The 14,734-nt window shown below is 39.7% G+C and overlaps 1 protein-coding gene across 11 annotated transcripts in view; it reads right to left on the bottom strand.

Moving 5' to 3' along the window:
* LOC118738749 (synaptotagmin-7) overlaps positions 1-14,734 on the bottom strand; it is a 189,984-nt gene that overhangs the window by 16,305 nt on the left and 158,945 nt on the right. For 3 of the 11 annotated variants that reach the window (XM_036469688.1, XM_036469692.1, XM_036469691.1), the window contains exons 2-8: positions 7,126-7,619; positions 6,855-7,073; positions 6,706-6,792; positions 6,242-6,638; positions 5,901-6,181; positions 5,693-5,842; positions 5,491-5,631 (exon numbers count right to left, since the gene is read on the bottom strand). In XM_036469688.1, coding sequence (XP_036325581.1) covers positions 5,491-5,631; positions 5,693-5,842; positions 5,901-6,181; positions 6,242-6,638; positions 6,706-6,792; positions 6,855-7,073; positions 7,126-7,428 — 1,578 coding nt within the window. In that variant the 5' untranslated portion in view covers positions 7,429-7,619. Of the gene's footprint in view, positions 1-5,490; positions 5,632-5,692; positions 5,843-5,900; positions 6,182-6,241; positions 6,639-6,705; positions 6,793-6,854; positions 7,074-7,125; positions 7,620-7,739; positions 8,125-14,734 lie in introns of those variants that run through there. The other 8 variants (XM_036469690.1, XM_036469694.1, XM_036469693.1 and 5 more) reach the window with 5 other exon arrangements.

The following is a 14,734-nucleotide window of genomic DNA, read 5'->3' as shown; positions in this document are numbered from 1 at the left end:
ACTAATAGGAATTTTAGAGAATTTTTAATGAAACATGTTATTGTACACCAAACATCGTCGACATATACCCCTGAGCAAAATGGTGTGGCAGAACGTTTACATCGAACAATTGTTGAAAGAGTGCGTTGTATGCTGGTAGACTCGGGTTTAAATAAAAAATTTTGGGCTGAGGCGTCGGTTACTGCAGCCTATATTTTGAACCGCGTTCCGTGCAGAGAAGATTCGCGCTGTCCAGAAGAAATCTGGTCAAATAGAAAATAGTCTCTTAAGCATATGCGTGTGTTTGGCAGTAAAGCCATGGTACATGTTCCAAAGGAAAGACGTCACAAATTAGACGTCAAACCAATCGAGTTCCTAATGGTTGGGTACTGTAACACGTCCAAAACTTACCGTTTGTTTGACCCAAAGACGCGTAAAATCATCATAAGTCGCGATGTTGTTTTCATTGAGAAACAAGCTTATGCGCCAAGCAGTTGTGAACTTTTCTATGACGTCTCCAACTCTAGCGACGTTCCTAATTCTGGGGGGACAGAGTGTGAAGAATTTACGAACGTCGAAGAAACGCCAGAAGAAGTAAAACTTGAACAGAAAACGGATGAGGAGCTATTCACAGACTCAACAGATTTTGAAAGTGCTGATTCTGACTCTAGTACGCGAGCTAACTTAAGGCGCTCTAAAAGAATAGCCAGCAAGCAGAATAAATTTAATTTTGTTGCCAGCGAATGCCCTTCGCAAGATCCTGAATCATTTCACGACGCGATCTCTCGTACTAATGCTGAATATTGGATCCTGGCCGTTAAGGAAGAAATGTCCTCTCTTCGTTGCAACAACACTTGGACTTTGACTGAGTACCACCTGGCAAAAGGGCTATTAAATCAAAATGGGTGTTTAAAACCAAACAAAATGCCAGTGGTAATATTGTTCGACTTAAAACAAGACTCGTTATCAAGGGGTACAGCCAAGAAAAGGCGATGAGACGTTCGCACCTGTTGTTAGGTACACATCCTTCCGGTTATTGCTCGCCTTTGCAGCTAAACACTAATTGTTTATCCACCAGATGGATGCGGTTACCGCATTCTTGAACGCTGAGCTTAAGGAGGAAATTTATATGTTACAGCCAGAGGGCTTCGACGATAAGAGTGGCCGTGTATGCAAGCTTCAGAAGTCGCTGTATGGTCTTAAACAGTCGAGCAGACTTTGGAATGAAACCTTTAACGACGCTTTGCTGAGTATTGGCTTAAAACGCGGCGACATCGACCAATGTGTGTATTATCGAAGAAATGATAGCGAAAAATTATTAGTTGCTGCATATGTCGATGACGTGCTTATTTTTTCAAATAATATGAGCTCGATCCTAAAATTAAAACATGAGTTGGCACCAAAACTCAAGATGAAAGATCTCGGCGAAGCCTCATCCGTGTTAGGTATGCGCATTCAGAGGATAATGCCAAAGGCATAGTCAAGATAGATCAATCTCAGTAAGTTGCTGATTTGCTTCAGTGTTTTGGTATGGCCGATTTCGACTCCGCTTGATCGTAATCAACAAATTAGTGCGAAAATGTGTCCGTCTACTGAAGACGAAAAGCACCAAATGTCAAATATCCCATACATGCAAGCTGTCGGATGTATACTTTTTGCGTCCCAAATAACACGTCCCGACATTTGCTTTGCCGTAAACTTGCTTAGCAGATTTTCCGCGAACCCAGGAAAGGTGGCTCTTAAACGCGTGATGAGGTACCTTAAGGGTACAATTGACAAAGGTCTGGTCTTCACTAGGGATGCAAGTGAAATTAATGGTTTCTGCGATGCAGATTGGGGTAGCGACCTTGACCAACGACGATCGACTACTGGGTATGTGTTCAAATACCAAGGTTGCGCTATTTCTTGGTGTACACGTAGGCAACGCACCGTGGCTCTCTCCTCCACCGAGGCAGAACTCATGGCATTCACTTCAGCAATGCAGGAAGCACTATGGCTACAACGATTTCACGATGAATTGGAAGGTGCAGTAAGACCACTGTTACTTTACTGTGACAATAAAAGCCCTATACAAATTGCAACGAACAACTCACACTCGCCTCGTACGAAACACGTGGACATCAAAAATCAGTTTATTCGACCAAATCTACAAAGTGGCAAAATTATTCTCCGCCATATCTCAACAAACGAAATGGTGGTTGATGTTTTAACGAAAGGAGTTGCCAAGGGAAAACACACGTATCTCTCAGACGCTTTTCGTCTTTTATAGTAAATTCTTTAAAATGTAAAATATATAATATATGTATGTATATGCACGTATGTATACGAATTTTCCTCTTTATATTAAAAGTTAAAAGTGTCATTCAGGAAAGGTGTTATTAACTTGTATGTAATGTGGAATGACCCTTATTAATCTAATAGAACTCTGCTGTATCTTAATATGTCAAATAAAAAATATGTCTTCACTTCCGGTTGAATTACAATTGAGCTAAGCTGCTTTTCTTTTCGAACTCTGCGGATATATATCGGAAAATATTTCAACCATAAACAATTAGATAGTTGAATTATTAAAAATTTAAAAAGCGACCGGCTTGTTAGATATAAATTAATGGCGTTTTCTTTTCTCGAAATAATGTTGGCCTGTTTTCTTCAGTCCTTTTACAGCTTCACGTGTCCATTTCTCAAAATATTACCCTCTGACTGAGCAAAATACTTTCTGCTAATATAACCATTTTTCAGGACGAAAAGTAACCTAGTGCAAATGTTACAATGTTAGGCAGAATTGTTCGACTAACAAAAACGCCATAAGTTTGTAATTTATCGCTTTTTTGTATTTAAGTAATACAAACATGTACGTATAACGACAGTTTCCTTTGTTAAACAAAAATAATTTGTAATGAATTTACCAGTTTCTGATTTGGGGATTTATTTAACGAGTGGTGTAAAGCTTAGCTACGTATAATCCTTATTAATAAAAAAATTCTAATTGCGATTTCTGTAAATATAGCATTGACACGTTAAGTTAAACTTTTGGCAAATAAAATTAACCTTTAGGAAAATAAATTTAATCTTCTGGCAAATAAATTTAATCTTTTGGCAAATAAATTTAATCTTTTAACAAATAAAATTAATCCTTTGGCAAATAAATTTAACCTTTTGGCAAATAAAATTAATCTTTTGGCAAACAAAATTAAACTCTACCATAGTACTAAACAGTGTGTGAAAAAGTAAAAAATACACTAAAAAATTGCTGTTGCTGTGCTAGGAAAGCATTTTTTTTAACTTTTGACGCTTAGCTTTACTCGCCAATATCAAGAGTTAACCTCCAGGATAGCTGAAAATTGTTTTTTGGTTTTTCTGTTCTGTTGATTTGACTGCTCACTCTCAAACAGCATGGTCTCAAATATTCATCAAACTATCTGGCGCATTTAATTTCAACTAAACCACGCATTATGGCCTAATGGGATAAAAACATCTAAACTGCTACAAATCTTGAACTCCCTTAATATATTTTCAAACAAAAAAAATTTATTTAAGTGCATACGCACATATGTACATTAGGGTGCTCATCGAAAAGACCCTACCCCCTAATTTTATTCGTTTTTATTAGAAATATTATTGCCTATTTTTATAGATATTTTATAGGTCATTTAGAGGTCGCGACCTGTCGATTTAGGTTTTGTAGATTTATGAGTTTTTGAATGACTATTTTTGACTCGATTTCAAAGATCGAATGTCATCTGAGAAGAGGATATATAGGCCTTTAAAATGGCATTTAATAATCTATTTTCGGACTTGGCTTGTTGGGATTTTTTATGGAGTAAAACAAAAAAACCCATATTTCTCTTAATTTTTTGAATTTTGACCATTGATAATTTCCACAATTTTAAATTATGTAGTACTGTCTAAAATCAAATCTATTTTCAAAAAAAATGATATTTCATTAATTGCAATCGCTTTAAAATTGTCATATTTAGGAGACTTTTCTTAAATACGGCCTTGAATTTATATTATTTATGTACCGGACTTTCAGATTTTTTGAGCAGTGTGGCTAAGGAATTCATCAATATTTATTCAAAATTGATATATGTACATATACAATCGTTATTTAGCAAAATGGGGGTGGCACCGCCCACTTATATGATATATGCGTATCTCAAAAACTACTTGACCGATCTCAACCAAATCTGGTATACACATTGTGCTTAGCCTCCTTAAGTACCGTCTTGAATATTTTTGAAATCCGACAAAGCCTAATCCCCCTAAAATTTAGCTAGTTTTGTGTTTTTTGATTCCACCGTTACGTTGGTGGAACCCGTGGTTTTGTCCGATTTCAAAATTTCGTTTGCGGCTACGTTTTTATTGTGCCGCCTCGCCATGTTATGTGCGTCTTGTCAGTCAAAAGCATCCCTGTGACGCTGAGAAGAATTTCTATCTGGCGGGGCCTCTGTCCATTATTTTTAAACTTTTTTTTACGGATAATGAATTTTTATATTATTTCATGATACCATGAATTTTAGAAGGTAGTTCCACTTCTTCTCCTTATCCGCCATGATAGCTATCTGACAGAATTCATGTTTTTGTAGTACCAATTAAAAAGAAAAATCCAGCTTTTGACGCTGGAAAAATAAAACAAAGAAAAGGAAAACATATCAGCAGAGAAATTTAAAAATTTTTTAGCTTACAAAGATATTTTTTAAAACATTTTTTTTTTCATAAAATATGCTGCAAAATTAAATGCTGCTTCCGTGGATTTGCGACACGCGGAATAGCTTAAAGGGTACAGCTATAAGAGTCACCCCAGACTTTATCGGCCGCCGATTTAAAATCTTTTAAACAAGAAATATCGCCGTCGCTTTTAGATGATTTTTATTCATGTGATTAGTAGTGGTAGGTATGTATTAAATCCGTATATGTACACTCGTATTACTCATTAAGAGATCAGTTGTGAAATATATAAATATTTACAAGCTCTGTCAAAAAAATATCTAAAATAATAAGCGAAAATCCCCAAGTTCATTATCGTAGTAGTGGCCACATTGCGTGTTTGTCACAGACACAGTTTATGTCAAAAATTTTGAAGTGATAGTACTTCTAGCAGTAATGTCGAACTTATTGCCCAGTATTGAGAATTCTAACCTTATTATTAAAAAGGGCCGACCGTCCATCTGCGACAAATTTATTACCTAGTCACAGAAAATGTGTTTGACTCTAGGCCTGGGAATTTTAGGTCCCACCGAATTTACGATTATTAATTCTAGGCTAATAAAATATGTAAAGGGAAATAAAAAGGTATTTCTCAAAATACATACTTCACTGGTTGGGATTGAAAATGATAAAATTTTTCATTGAATTTAAACAGGATTTAATAAATTGTAAAACATTGTTCACCATGTATCGATGTTTTTCTGGCGATGTTGATTTTTGCCATGGATCGAAACATCGATTCCAAACTTCGTACAAATTTTAACACAGTTCTACATTTAAGAGAAGCAATTTATAAAGACTCACCTCTATCGCCGCATTGTGCAAGTATGCAGATTGTAAGTTAAATGTGAACGCTTCATTCCATATGGGATTAACAGGATCGTCAGATTTGCTAATGCTTGTCTTCTTCTTCTTAACTCTTTTCCCATTTTGAATGAGGTAAATCTATTAGGAATATAAGCAAGAGTTTATTGGTGTTTTGTGTGAATTGCTTTAACCAGATCACCTTAACATAGGGTTCTTGTAGAGTATCTAAGTTCTTTGCCTTCATAATTACAATTGTTAGACGTTCGGCTTGCGGTAAATAGTTAAGCGAACATAAGAGTTCAGGTCGATTTTCTTGTGGCTTCTTGACACGCAACAAGTCCCCCCAGATCTAAAAAAGGATAGAACATGTTTGGCTTGCTTTTATATTAAACCACCGGTACTTTTACCTCCACCGATTTAGACAGATCCAATTCATCTACAGAGATGCGTATCTCTCCGATTATGTCATTGTGAGAGTAACGATCATAATCTAAAACTTGCAATTTGAGTTCTTTGCCTTGGAGCTGGTCGCGTGAAACGGGGAACTTGAAATGCTGATCAAAGTATGGATTTGATTCACCCCGATGTATATGTGTCTGTCGTTTTCGGTTGTCTACTTCAGGCTCAAGCAGAACGCGCACATATGGATCGCGAAAACCTCCCTCCTCAATCGGGCAAAGGTTGTGAGCTTTGCAAAAGAGAAAAAACATCAATGTGAGCAATGGAAAATAATCATACCATAACCTACCTTCGATCAGGTGTACAGTCAAATCGAAAAGATGATAGTCGTATTTCACACGCAAATGCAAGCGTCCAAGAGCTGGACTGGACTCAGGTGCTGTCAAATACATCGGGCCGTCTGGAACACGATACAGGTCGGGCTGCAAAGCACCTAATGGCGAGGCTGGTCCAATGGCAGGGTCCACACCCGCTGGCGTGCGTGGCGGAATTAAGAGAGGCGAGAGACACCGACCGACCTTTGCCGTGGTCATGCTTATATTGGAAGCAGCCGATCCTCCGGCTATCGAGGCGAGGCTACTTTGAGAGGGGCTGGGCGTACGCAAGTCACTCACATCAGTCGAAGCGGGACTACCGCAACGGGCATCAAGTGAAATTGTACGCATTGGACTTGGTGAACGAGCTAACTGCAAGTACGGTTAGAGTGTTGGAAATAAGTCCATTTTATTACCATAAGATATGCATTTAACTTACGTGATGAGGAAAGCCGGGGTCGGCCGGATGTGAGCTTCGTCCATCGGGCCCGAATGTACGAATCTGAGGTGATGAGCCACGGTGTGCCTTGAAAAGAAATTTAGAACTAGTTTGGGTAAACGAAAAAAGTTAAATGCTTTTGCTTTTACCGAATGTCTTGATGGTGCGCTATCCACGCTCGATTGACTAGATATAGATGGCGTGCGCTGCAGGCGCGGAGGAAAAGAACGACTCTGGTGATGTAAGTGTAATGGGCTATGAAGAGCCTCTGTCGGACCCCGCAGCACGTCTGCATTTATAATGTGAGCTGAACCGCCCAAAGTGGATGGTGGTTGTATGGGCTGTGTCTCTTTCACGACATTCACCTCCTGTAATATGAATAAAAGGATATAAATATGAAAATATATGTTTATTGATAACTGTAAATGGGCAAAGTTTCTCAAAAACCTCAGAGTCCGTTGGTAAATCATAGCTATCGCTGACGCTTCCCGCCCCACTGCCAATCCCACTGGTGGTCGATGTTACCGACGAAGCGGATGGTGGTGGCGTCATAGGCGGTGGCGGCGGTGTGGATGACGCAGATGTCGTCGCACCATTATTATCTTCCGAATTGCGATCGAGAGTTACGCGACGCACGGCGCCGACACGCTCCTTGGCCATACGCGACCACGATTCGATACGTTTGTGAGCAAGCCAGCAGGCGGCGGGTCCGAGACCGCTCATTCTCTCGAAGAGGCTGATGGCGGATGTGTTGATTGAAAAACGGTATGGAATTGTGTGGAATTATTTTTTGATTGGTAATTAGAAGTTTTGGGCGGCGTTGTTACAGAGCTTTTTCAGCTATAGTTCTTTTCACAGTTTGAAGAAAAGTTGCATGTTTTTTGTTAAATCATTTCGCGGTTTAACGACGGCTTCTTTTGAAATTTAGTTATTGATAATTTAATAAAATATCAAGTCACTGATCTCATTAGAAGTACCACCGCACTATATTAAGATCGAATTTTCTACAAATCTAGTTATACATATACTCGTACCTATACATGCACTGTAAAATCTTCTTATTAGCGAAACACATTTGATGGCAGCCCTATCACTGCAGTCATTTAATTAGTTTTAAATTATCCTTATCAAATTTGTTCATGCACGTATGTATGTAAATACATACATGACCAAGAATGTGTGCATAATAGAAATATTTATTCTTCAATTTATTTCCACGGCGATAAAGAGAATGTACTCAACCCGAAACCGTTTATAATCTGAAACTCGAAAGAACCAATGTCGAATTTTGAGAGTTGTCTGATTGGATTTTTCACCCTGAGATTTTGCGCCTTCCGATCGAATTTCGGGGTCAGGGTTTGCCACAAACATCTCAGGGTTAGGGAAAAATTTTAAGTTTTTATACTTTTGTTTGTTTTCAAGAAACAATTTAATTTTTACACCAAAGATACTTAGATACCGCCAATTTACTTTAATAGTGCCAGAATCGAAGATAATACTAATTCGAGTTCTCTAAGTGTGCAGAAATTATCTCTACCTGTTATTCTATGTTGTGTAATTTCATTGCTGTATCGATTATCAACAGCTCACTAGACCATAATAAACTCCTCCCAACAACTATAGCACATTTGGTTTGGGCTAGGAAAAGTTTGGCCTGTGCGGAATAGGCTAGTTTCTATTTAAAAGGCACAATGTTCCACAAAGAGAAACGTCAAGTTGGATGAGCACTGCCAACAGCGAGAGAAAGAGAATGAGCGATAAACTTCAGAGCGTTCTAGAGTTGCCATAAGTGCGAGCGCAGGTATATAAGGGCGCCGCCACAGTGAAGTGAGTTAGTTACAAGTCAGCAAGCTACAAGTAAAGTGAGCAGAGAAGTGAGTTGCGAATAAGCAAGCACAGTTTTCAGATATTCGTTGCAGCTACAAGCACAGAAGACACACGTATCACAGTTGCTGGAAGTGCAGGATTCAAAGATTACCCAAATGCAGGAGAATTTGGATAGAAATAACGAACAAATCAAGGATAGACAGGATAAAGTCGAGGCTAAGGTAGAAGAGTTGGAAGGTCGCCTCCGAGATTTGCAGATGAATCGTCCAGCTACTTCGACAAGTGCTCCCAAGGTAAAGACTCCATCCTTTGACGGCACTATTCCTTTCCAAGTCTTTAAGCTCCAGTTCGAGAACACAGCTACAGCAAATCGTTGGAGCATGGAGGATAAATCCGCTGCTCTGTTCGTGGCATTAAAAGGACCTAGAGCCGAAATCTTGCAGACTATTCCCGACTGTGAAAGGAACAATTACGATGCCTTAATGGGTGCAGTGGAAAGACGTTATGGTAGCGAGCACAGGAGACATATTTACCAGATGGAGCTAGAGAATCGCTGCCAGAAAGCCAACGAGACTTTACAGTAATTCGCCTCCGAGATTGAAAGGCTCATTTGGCAATTGGAGATGCATCTGGTAAGCACCTCAAAAGAGTAAAAATCCAGAGGTTTATCAACGGAATGCGAGACGTGTATACCAAGCGAGAGACGTACGCGAATCCCAAGCCAACATTTGCTGAAACTGTCTCGTATTCTCAGACGCGTGAAACGGTGGCGCTCCTAAGTAGACTAGCCTACAAAGCACGTCGCGTGGAAGTGAAGACCGGACGAGACAAAGGAAATGCTGAAGAGGCTTATCCAACTGCTGGGCGAGAAAAAGCATGGCTCTGGTAAATGTTTTAAAGCCAGGCCACTTCGCCGGCGGTTGCAGCGCAAGTTCCAGTGGGCTCAACAATTCAGCAGGACGCAAACGCAGGGCTGAAGGAGACGAAGCCAACTCCAATCATTCGTTAAACTGAAACGAGCCAGCAGGAAGGGCCGCGTGCTGGCTCCAAAAGTTGAAGGGCCCATAATCTCCATCTCACAAATTGGCCGGAAAGCATGCATCCTCACTGTTGATGGATGTGTGAATGGGCAGGAGAGAGTACTGACAGTGGATGCTGGAGCGAAACATTCCATTATTCGACCGGATTTGGCCACTTTTTATGTGAAGCCACTACCTGGAGAAAAGCTGCAGACTGCAACTGGTGAATGCACCCAAGTGTTAGGAGAAGTACAATGCGAGGTAATAATCGACGGTGTGGCCTCGTACACTAAGTTTATAGTGGCAGACATTGTGGATGAAGTCATCATCGGCGTGGATTTCTTACTTGGCCAAGGCATGAAGATTGACCTCCAGAGAATGATCCTGACATATCGTCACAGGAAAGTGCTACTTAGGGTTGGTTACGACAGCCATTGCTGCAGCAGACGCTTAGTCTTAGAGGAAGTGTCGAAGATTCCACCAGAAACGGAAGTGGCTAGTTGGGCAGAGGTTGACAGTGATGGAGACGAAATGGTTTCGTCAGAAGAAGGAAGTGGTTCACCGATACAGGAAAAGCGTGACGGTTCCGCCAGCTCAGTGAAAAAGAGGTCGCAACAAGGAAGTGGTCATCCAGGCAGCGTTTCCGGCTGGAGGAAAGCCGCTAAACCACGTTGCAATGGTGATACGCCGGTGGCCGCAAATGGAAGCAGCTGTGGGAACAGTAGGCGCGCTGTGAAGTGTCCCGAAAAAGGTGGTCGGCAAAGGCGAGCAGTTAAGCCGGAAGCCAAGGATGAGGTTATACATGTTCGGTCAATGAGGTTGACACCGGCAAAGGAGCAAGATGCGGAAACACTGGGCAAGTTTCAGCGTGAGGAACCGGATTTAGCAAGATATGCTAAACGCAGTGCAGCACGAAGGCAGGGTCCTGGGGTGTCATGGACAGAGGATGCGGCATAGATCTGGCAAAAGGGGTGCCCACAAGAGGAGACATGGTCTGGTCACCACCAGTGGCCGGCAGAAGCACGACCATGTGAGATGGTGCACCACCGGAGATAAGCTGGAAGCAATGTCCACTAACGCATCGAGCCCAGAGGAGCTACAGGAAGGCGATTTGGTGTTTTTGCACATGCCGCAGCCGAAGAAAGGCATCAACTCCGAACAACATCGTAACTGGAAAGGTCCGTATAGGATTGACAAGCGGCTGAAGGACGCAGTGCATCGATTCCAGACAGCTGGTAGACCGAGAACCAAGATGAAAGACTAGCGACGTTTGGAGCAGCAAGTGTGGCTGATCGGGACGATCAGACTTAGGTGGAGGGCAGTGTGGCGAATACTGTGGCAACGCGAAGCGAACAACGAGAAATAGGCAGAATGTTCGAGGAATGACGTAGAATGTTCCACAAAGAGAAACGTCAAGTTGGATGAATACTGCGAACAGCGAGAGAATGAGAATGAGCGATAAACTTCAGAACGTTCTAGAGTTGCCATAAATGCGATCGCAGGTATATAAGAGCGCCGCCACAGCGAAGTGAGTTAGTTACAAGTCAGCAAGCTACGAGTAAAGTGAGCAGAGAAGTGAGTTGCGAATAAGCAAGCTATAAGTTTAATTGTGTTAACAAGTTTAGTAAAGCGTTGTTATTGCCTTAACAAGTATTGTAAAGTGTTTTTACTGTATTAGCGAGTATTGCAAATTGTTGTTGTACAATAAAGTTCATTGTACTACAATTTGGTCATCGTTAGCATTTATTTAACAATCCAGCGATACGAACCAAGAGACTTGGGAAATCCGGACGAGGTTTCAAGGATAACCGCAACAATATTGTTGCCTAAATACGATTTTGAGGGCAGATAACACATGCAATTCGCTGCAAACGTATATGTGGCAGAACGCGGCAACCCGAATCATCAAGTCGTTCGGACAAAAAATCAAAATCAATTTGATTCGAACAATGAGTGTTCAGCAGTGATCGGAGTTTTACCACATTGTGGTAGATTTGCTACTTTTTTGAGCATCTACCACACAAGGTCTGAAATCTACTGCATATTCGCCTTTTTGAGTAGCTAGTTTTATTTTTTCTCGACATAATTTTCTTAATTTTAAGAGAAAAATTTGTCCAACAGTAAACACTATATGGTAACAAGAGTTATATAATACAAGATTCCGGATTCCCGGCGGCGACGAAATTTCTCAAGTAAAAGTAAACAAAGCCGAATGGGAGGATAAAATAAATTGTAAAATAGTAAATTTTTTCAATAATAAATTTTTCGACAGGAAACAAGGTTTTATTATGTCACATAGCAAAATATATGATTTATAAAAAGAACTAATAGCGAAAATGTTATAAACGCCGATTCTTGTGAAAATGTTAGCAAATTTCAGTGCATCTAAAGTTTCTGAGGCATTGTTTACGTTTACTTGAGCATTGTCAAAATCGGCAAACCCCAAGTAGAGGTTTCTGTAACGTGCCACATTTGTTCGCTACATCCTGATGTGATAAAAAGAAAAGCTGGCAGCACTCCGCAAGGTGGCAAAATATGTTAAAAAAATATCTTGATATGGAAGTAACTGCTTTACACTGTCAAGGAAAAAAATGCCAAAACTCAACGCAATCTTTAGCAAATTCAATCTTGCACTTCATTAAACTAAAATCAATTTTTTTAGAGTCTAATTAAAAAGCTTTCAATTTAAGGGAAACTTTGCAGAACTTTTTTAATTATTATAAAAAGTTTGATCCAAAACCTGAGTTCAACCACATTTTTTTGAAATATACCACATTTTTTCCATATTCTTCCACATAGCATTTTTTGAAGTGCGATCACTGGTGTTCAGCACATTTTTGTCGCGCTCTCAGTGAGACAAGGCGGGAAAGGAACGCGTTAAATTAGTAACAAAAAGTGTCCGGGCACGAACGGTGAATCCGCCTTTATATGTTGTCTAATGGTGATTTCGTTTCTACCAAAAAATTTTGCCTTTTGATTGTCCCTCTCTTTTTTCGTGTTCGTTTCTAAATTATCGTAAATTATAGTATCACGATATCGAACGGAAAGTATCGATATGGTACTCATTTAAAGTATCGCTGTAAAAATATCGGGTACCCATTAATATCGGAATGAAAAGACTCGATATCCCAAATATCGATGCCAAAATCCAAAAAATTTCTCAAAATTGGTGTCGTATGTAGCCCGCTGTGGTGTAGTGACCAGAAGTGTGCAAACCTTCGAGTGTATTTCTGCCCAGAAAAACAGCTTCTCATAAAAAAAAATACAATCGCCGTTTAGAGTTGGCGTAAAACAGTAGGGACCCCCTTTATGGCACAACACCAAGGCCACGCGACAAATCGGAGGAGAAGCTCGGCCAAACACATATTGTGTAAACGCCAATCTATTGTTATTTTTACACGTAGAGATGTTGACTAAAAACACCGAGGTCGTGGGTTCAAATCCCGCTACATGCAATCTAAACTATAGTACAAATTTCTCTTCTTTAAAGCCCAATTTACATCGGGAAGAATTGTCAGTCACATGCAGCCTCATTGCGTAAGTCGTAAATTAGGCTAAATTTAACGACTCGACAACATTGGCATTGTCTACTGTCGTGCCGAAATAAGTAAACGACGAAAAGCGTCGGAAACTATAAAGTGCTGCCAAGTTTTTCCGTTTTAATACACTAGTCGAGTGGAAATTTTAGGCAATGACGTGAAATTATCGATATGATTTGAAACTCGAAAAACGACTTGCATTCTACACGACTCTCGCAATGAATGAATCAATTATTAATTTGAGTTTTAGACATTCGATACGATACTAGGGTTCTGGTACTCGATTCCAAAAGATATCGCTTTAAAACTATCGAGTTAAAAATATCGGTATAATATGCCAAAAGTATCGATATGGTATCGTATCGTATCGAAATTAGTGTCCCTAATTATAGGCAAAAGGTGAGAAAATTGTGTGTTCGTTTCTCAAAATGGCATACTCTTGTAAGGCAAAAAAGGCACGTTCACGGCCCTGTGAAGCTTTGTCAGGGGAGATGGTTGCCCTGAAAATTAGATAGCTGTTTAAATCGACAATATTATGAAATGCGTGAACTAGACAAGGACAAGAAGGCAAAAACATGCCTTTTTGCAGGGTTGAGTGTAACATCAAACACATTTTACACCGGGGAAGGGCCAAATCTTTTGTGAGAAACGAATGGTGATAAGCATATAGCAAACACCAACAAATTGGGTTCACTATCTTTCGAGAACTGTTGTGAAAACAATAAAAGGGGAATTTTACTTTGGTTTCTTTGTCAAGTAACTATAGCACTTTTGAAGTTTTTATATAAAAAATTATTGGTATTGGTACTGTTTTGTTCCCAAAACGTTTTAAATCCTTTGTGAATTCGCAAAGCATTCGGGCGTAGGGATGGAAAAGGCGCCCGCAGAATCGGTTCCCGACTTCGGAATCAACTTTCCGGTTTTCGATTCTTAAAGTCGATTAATCACCCCTTATTATCGACTTTATGACTTAAAATGACTTTTTGAAATATACAAAAAAATTAGTACTTACTTTAGTAAGTAATAAACATAAAATTATAATTTTTAATAATCCGAAAAATTATCATCGACTGATTTGTAAATTTTTGAGCAGTCAGCGATTATCAAACTTGGAGCCATTATAAAGTTATCTGTAGTATTGAACGTTTCTTGCTGAATACTGCTTATTTAAATATTGTATTGCCATATTTAGAATATTACATAGTTGAAGTGGCGGTTTTGCTATAAACACGATAATAATAATAAATGAAATAATAACACTACTGCAATAGGATGGTCAAACTTAAAAATTAGCTAATAAAGTTACCATAGAATAGATAATAACAATAATAATAGATTGGCGCCTACACATATGTTAGTGTTCTCCTTGATGTTCTCACACAGTGGGGAGGGACCTACAGCTTTATGCCGCCTCTGAACGGCGATTGTATTTTTATGACAAGCTGTTTTTCATGGTAAAAATGCACTCGGAGGTTTGCCATTACCTTACGTTATGGAGGATATGCCTGCCGAGGGCGATCGCTGTTAAGAAAAAAACATTTTTTCTATATTTTTCTACGATGTTGCTTTGACCAGGGCTTTAACCCAGGCCCTGTAAAGTGGTAGCGCGCACTGCTAACCACTACATCACAGTGGCCACAGATG

The sequence above is a fragment of the Rhagoletis pomonella genome, unplaced genomic scaffold (genome assembly GCF_013731165.1).
Source record: "Rhagoletis pomonella isolate Grant_MI unplaced genomic scaffold, Rhpom_1.0 Rhpom_scaffold_00005, whole genome shotgun sequence".
Lineage (NCBI taxonomy): Eukaryota > Metazoa > Arthropoda > Insecta > Diptera > Tephritidae > Rhagoletis > Rhagoletis pomonella.
The sequence above is the reverse complement of the archived record's forward strand: the minus strand, read 5'-3'. Positions and strand labels throughout refer to the sequence as shown.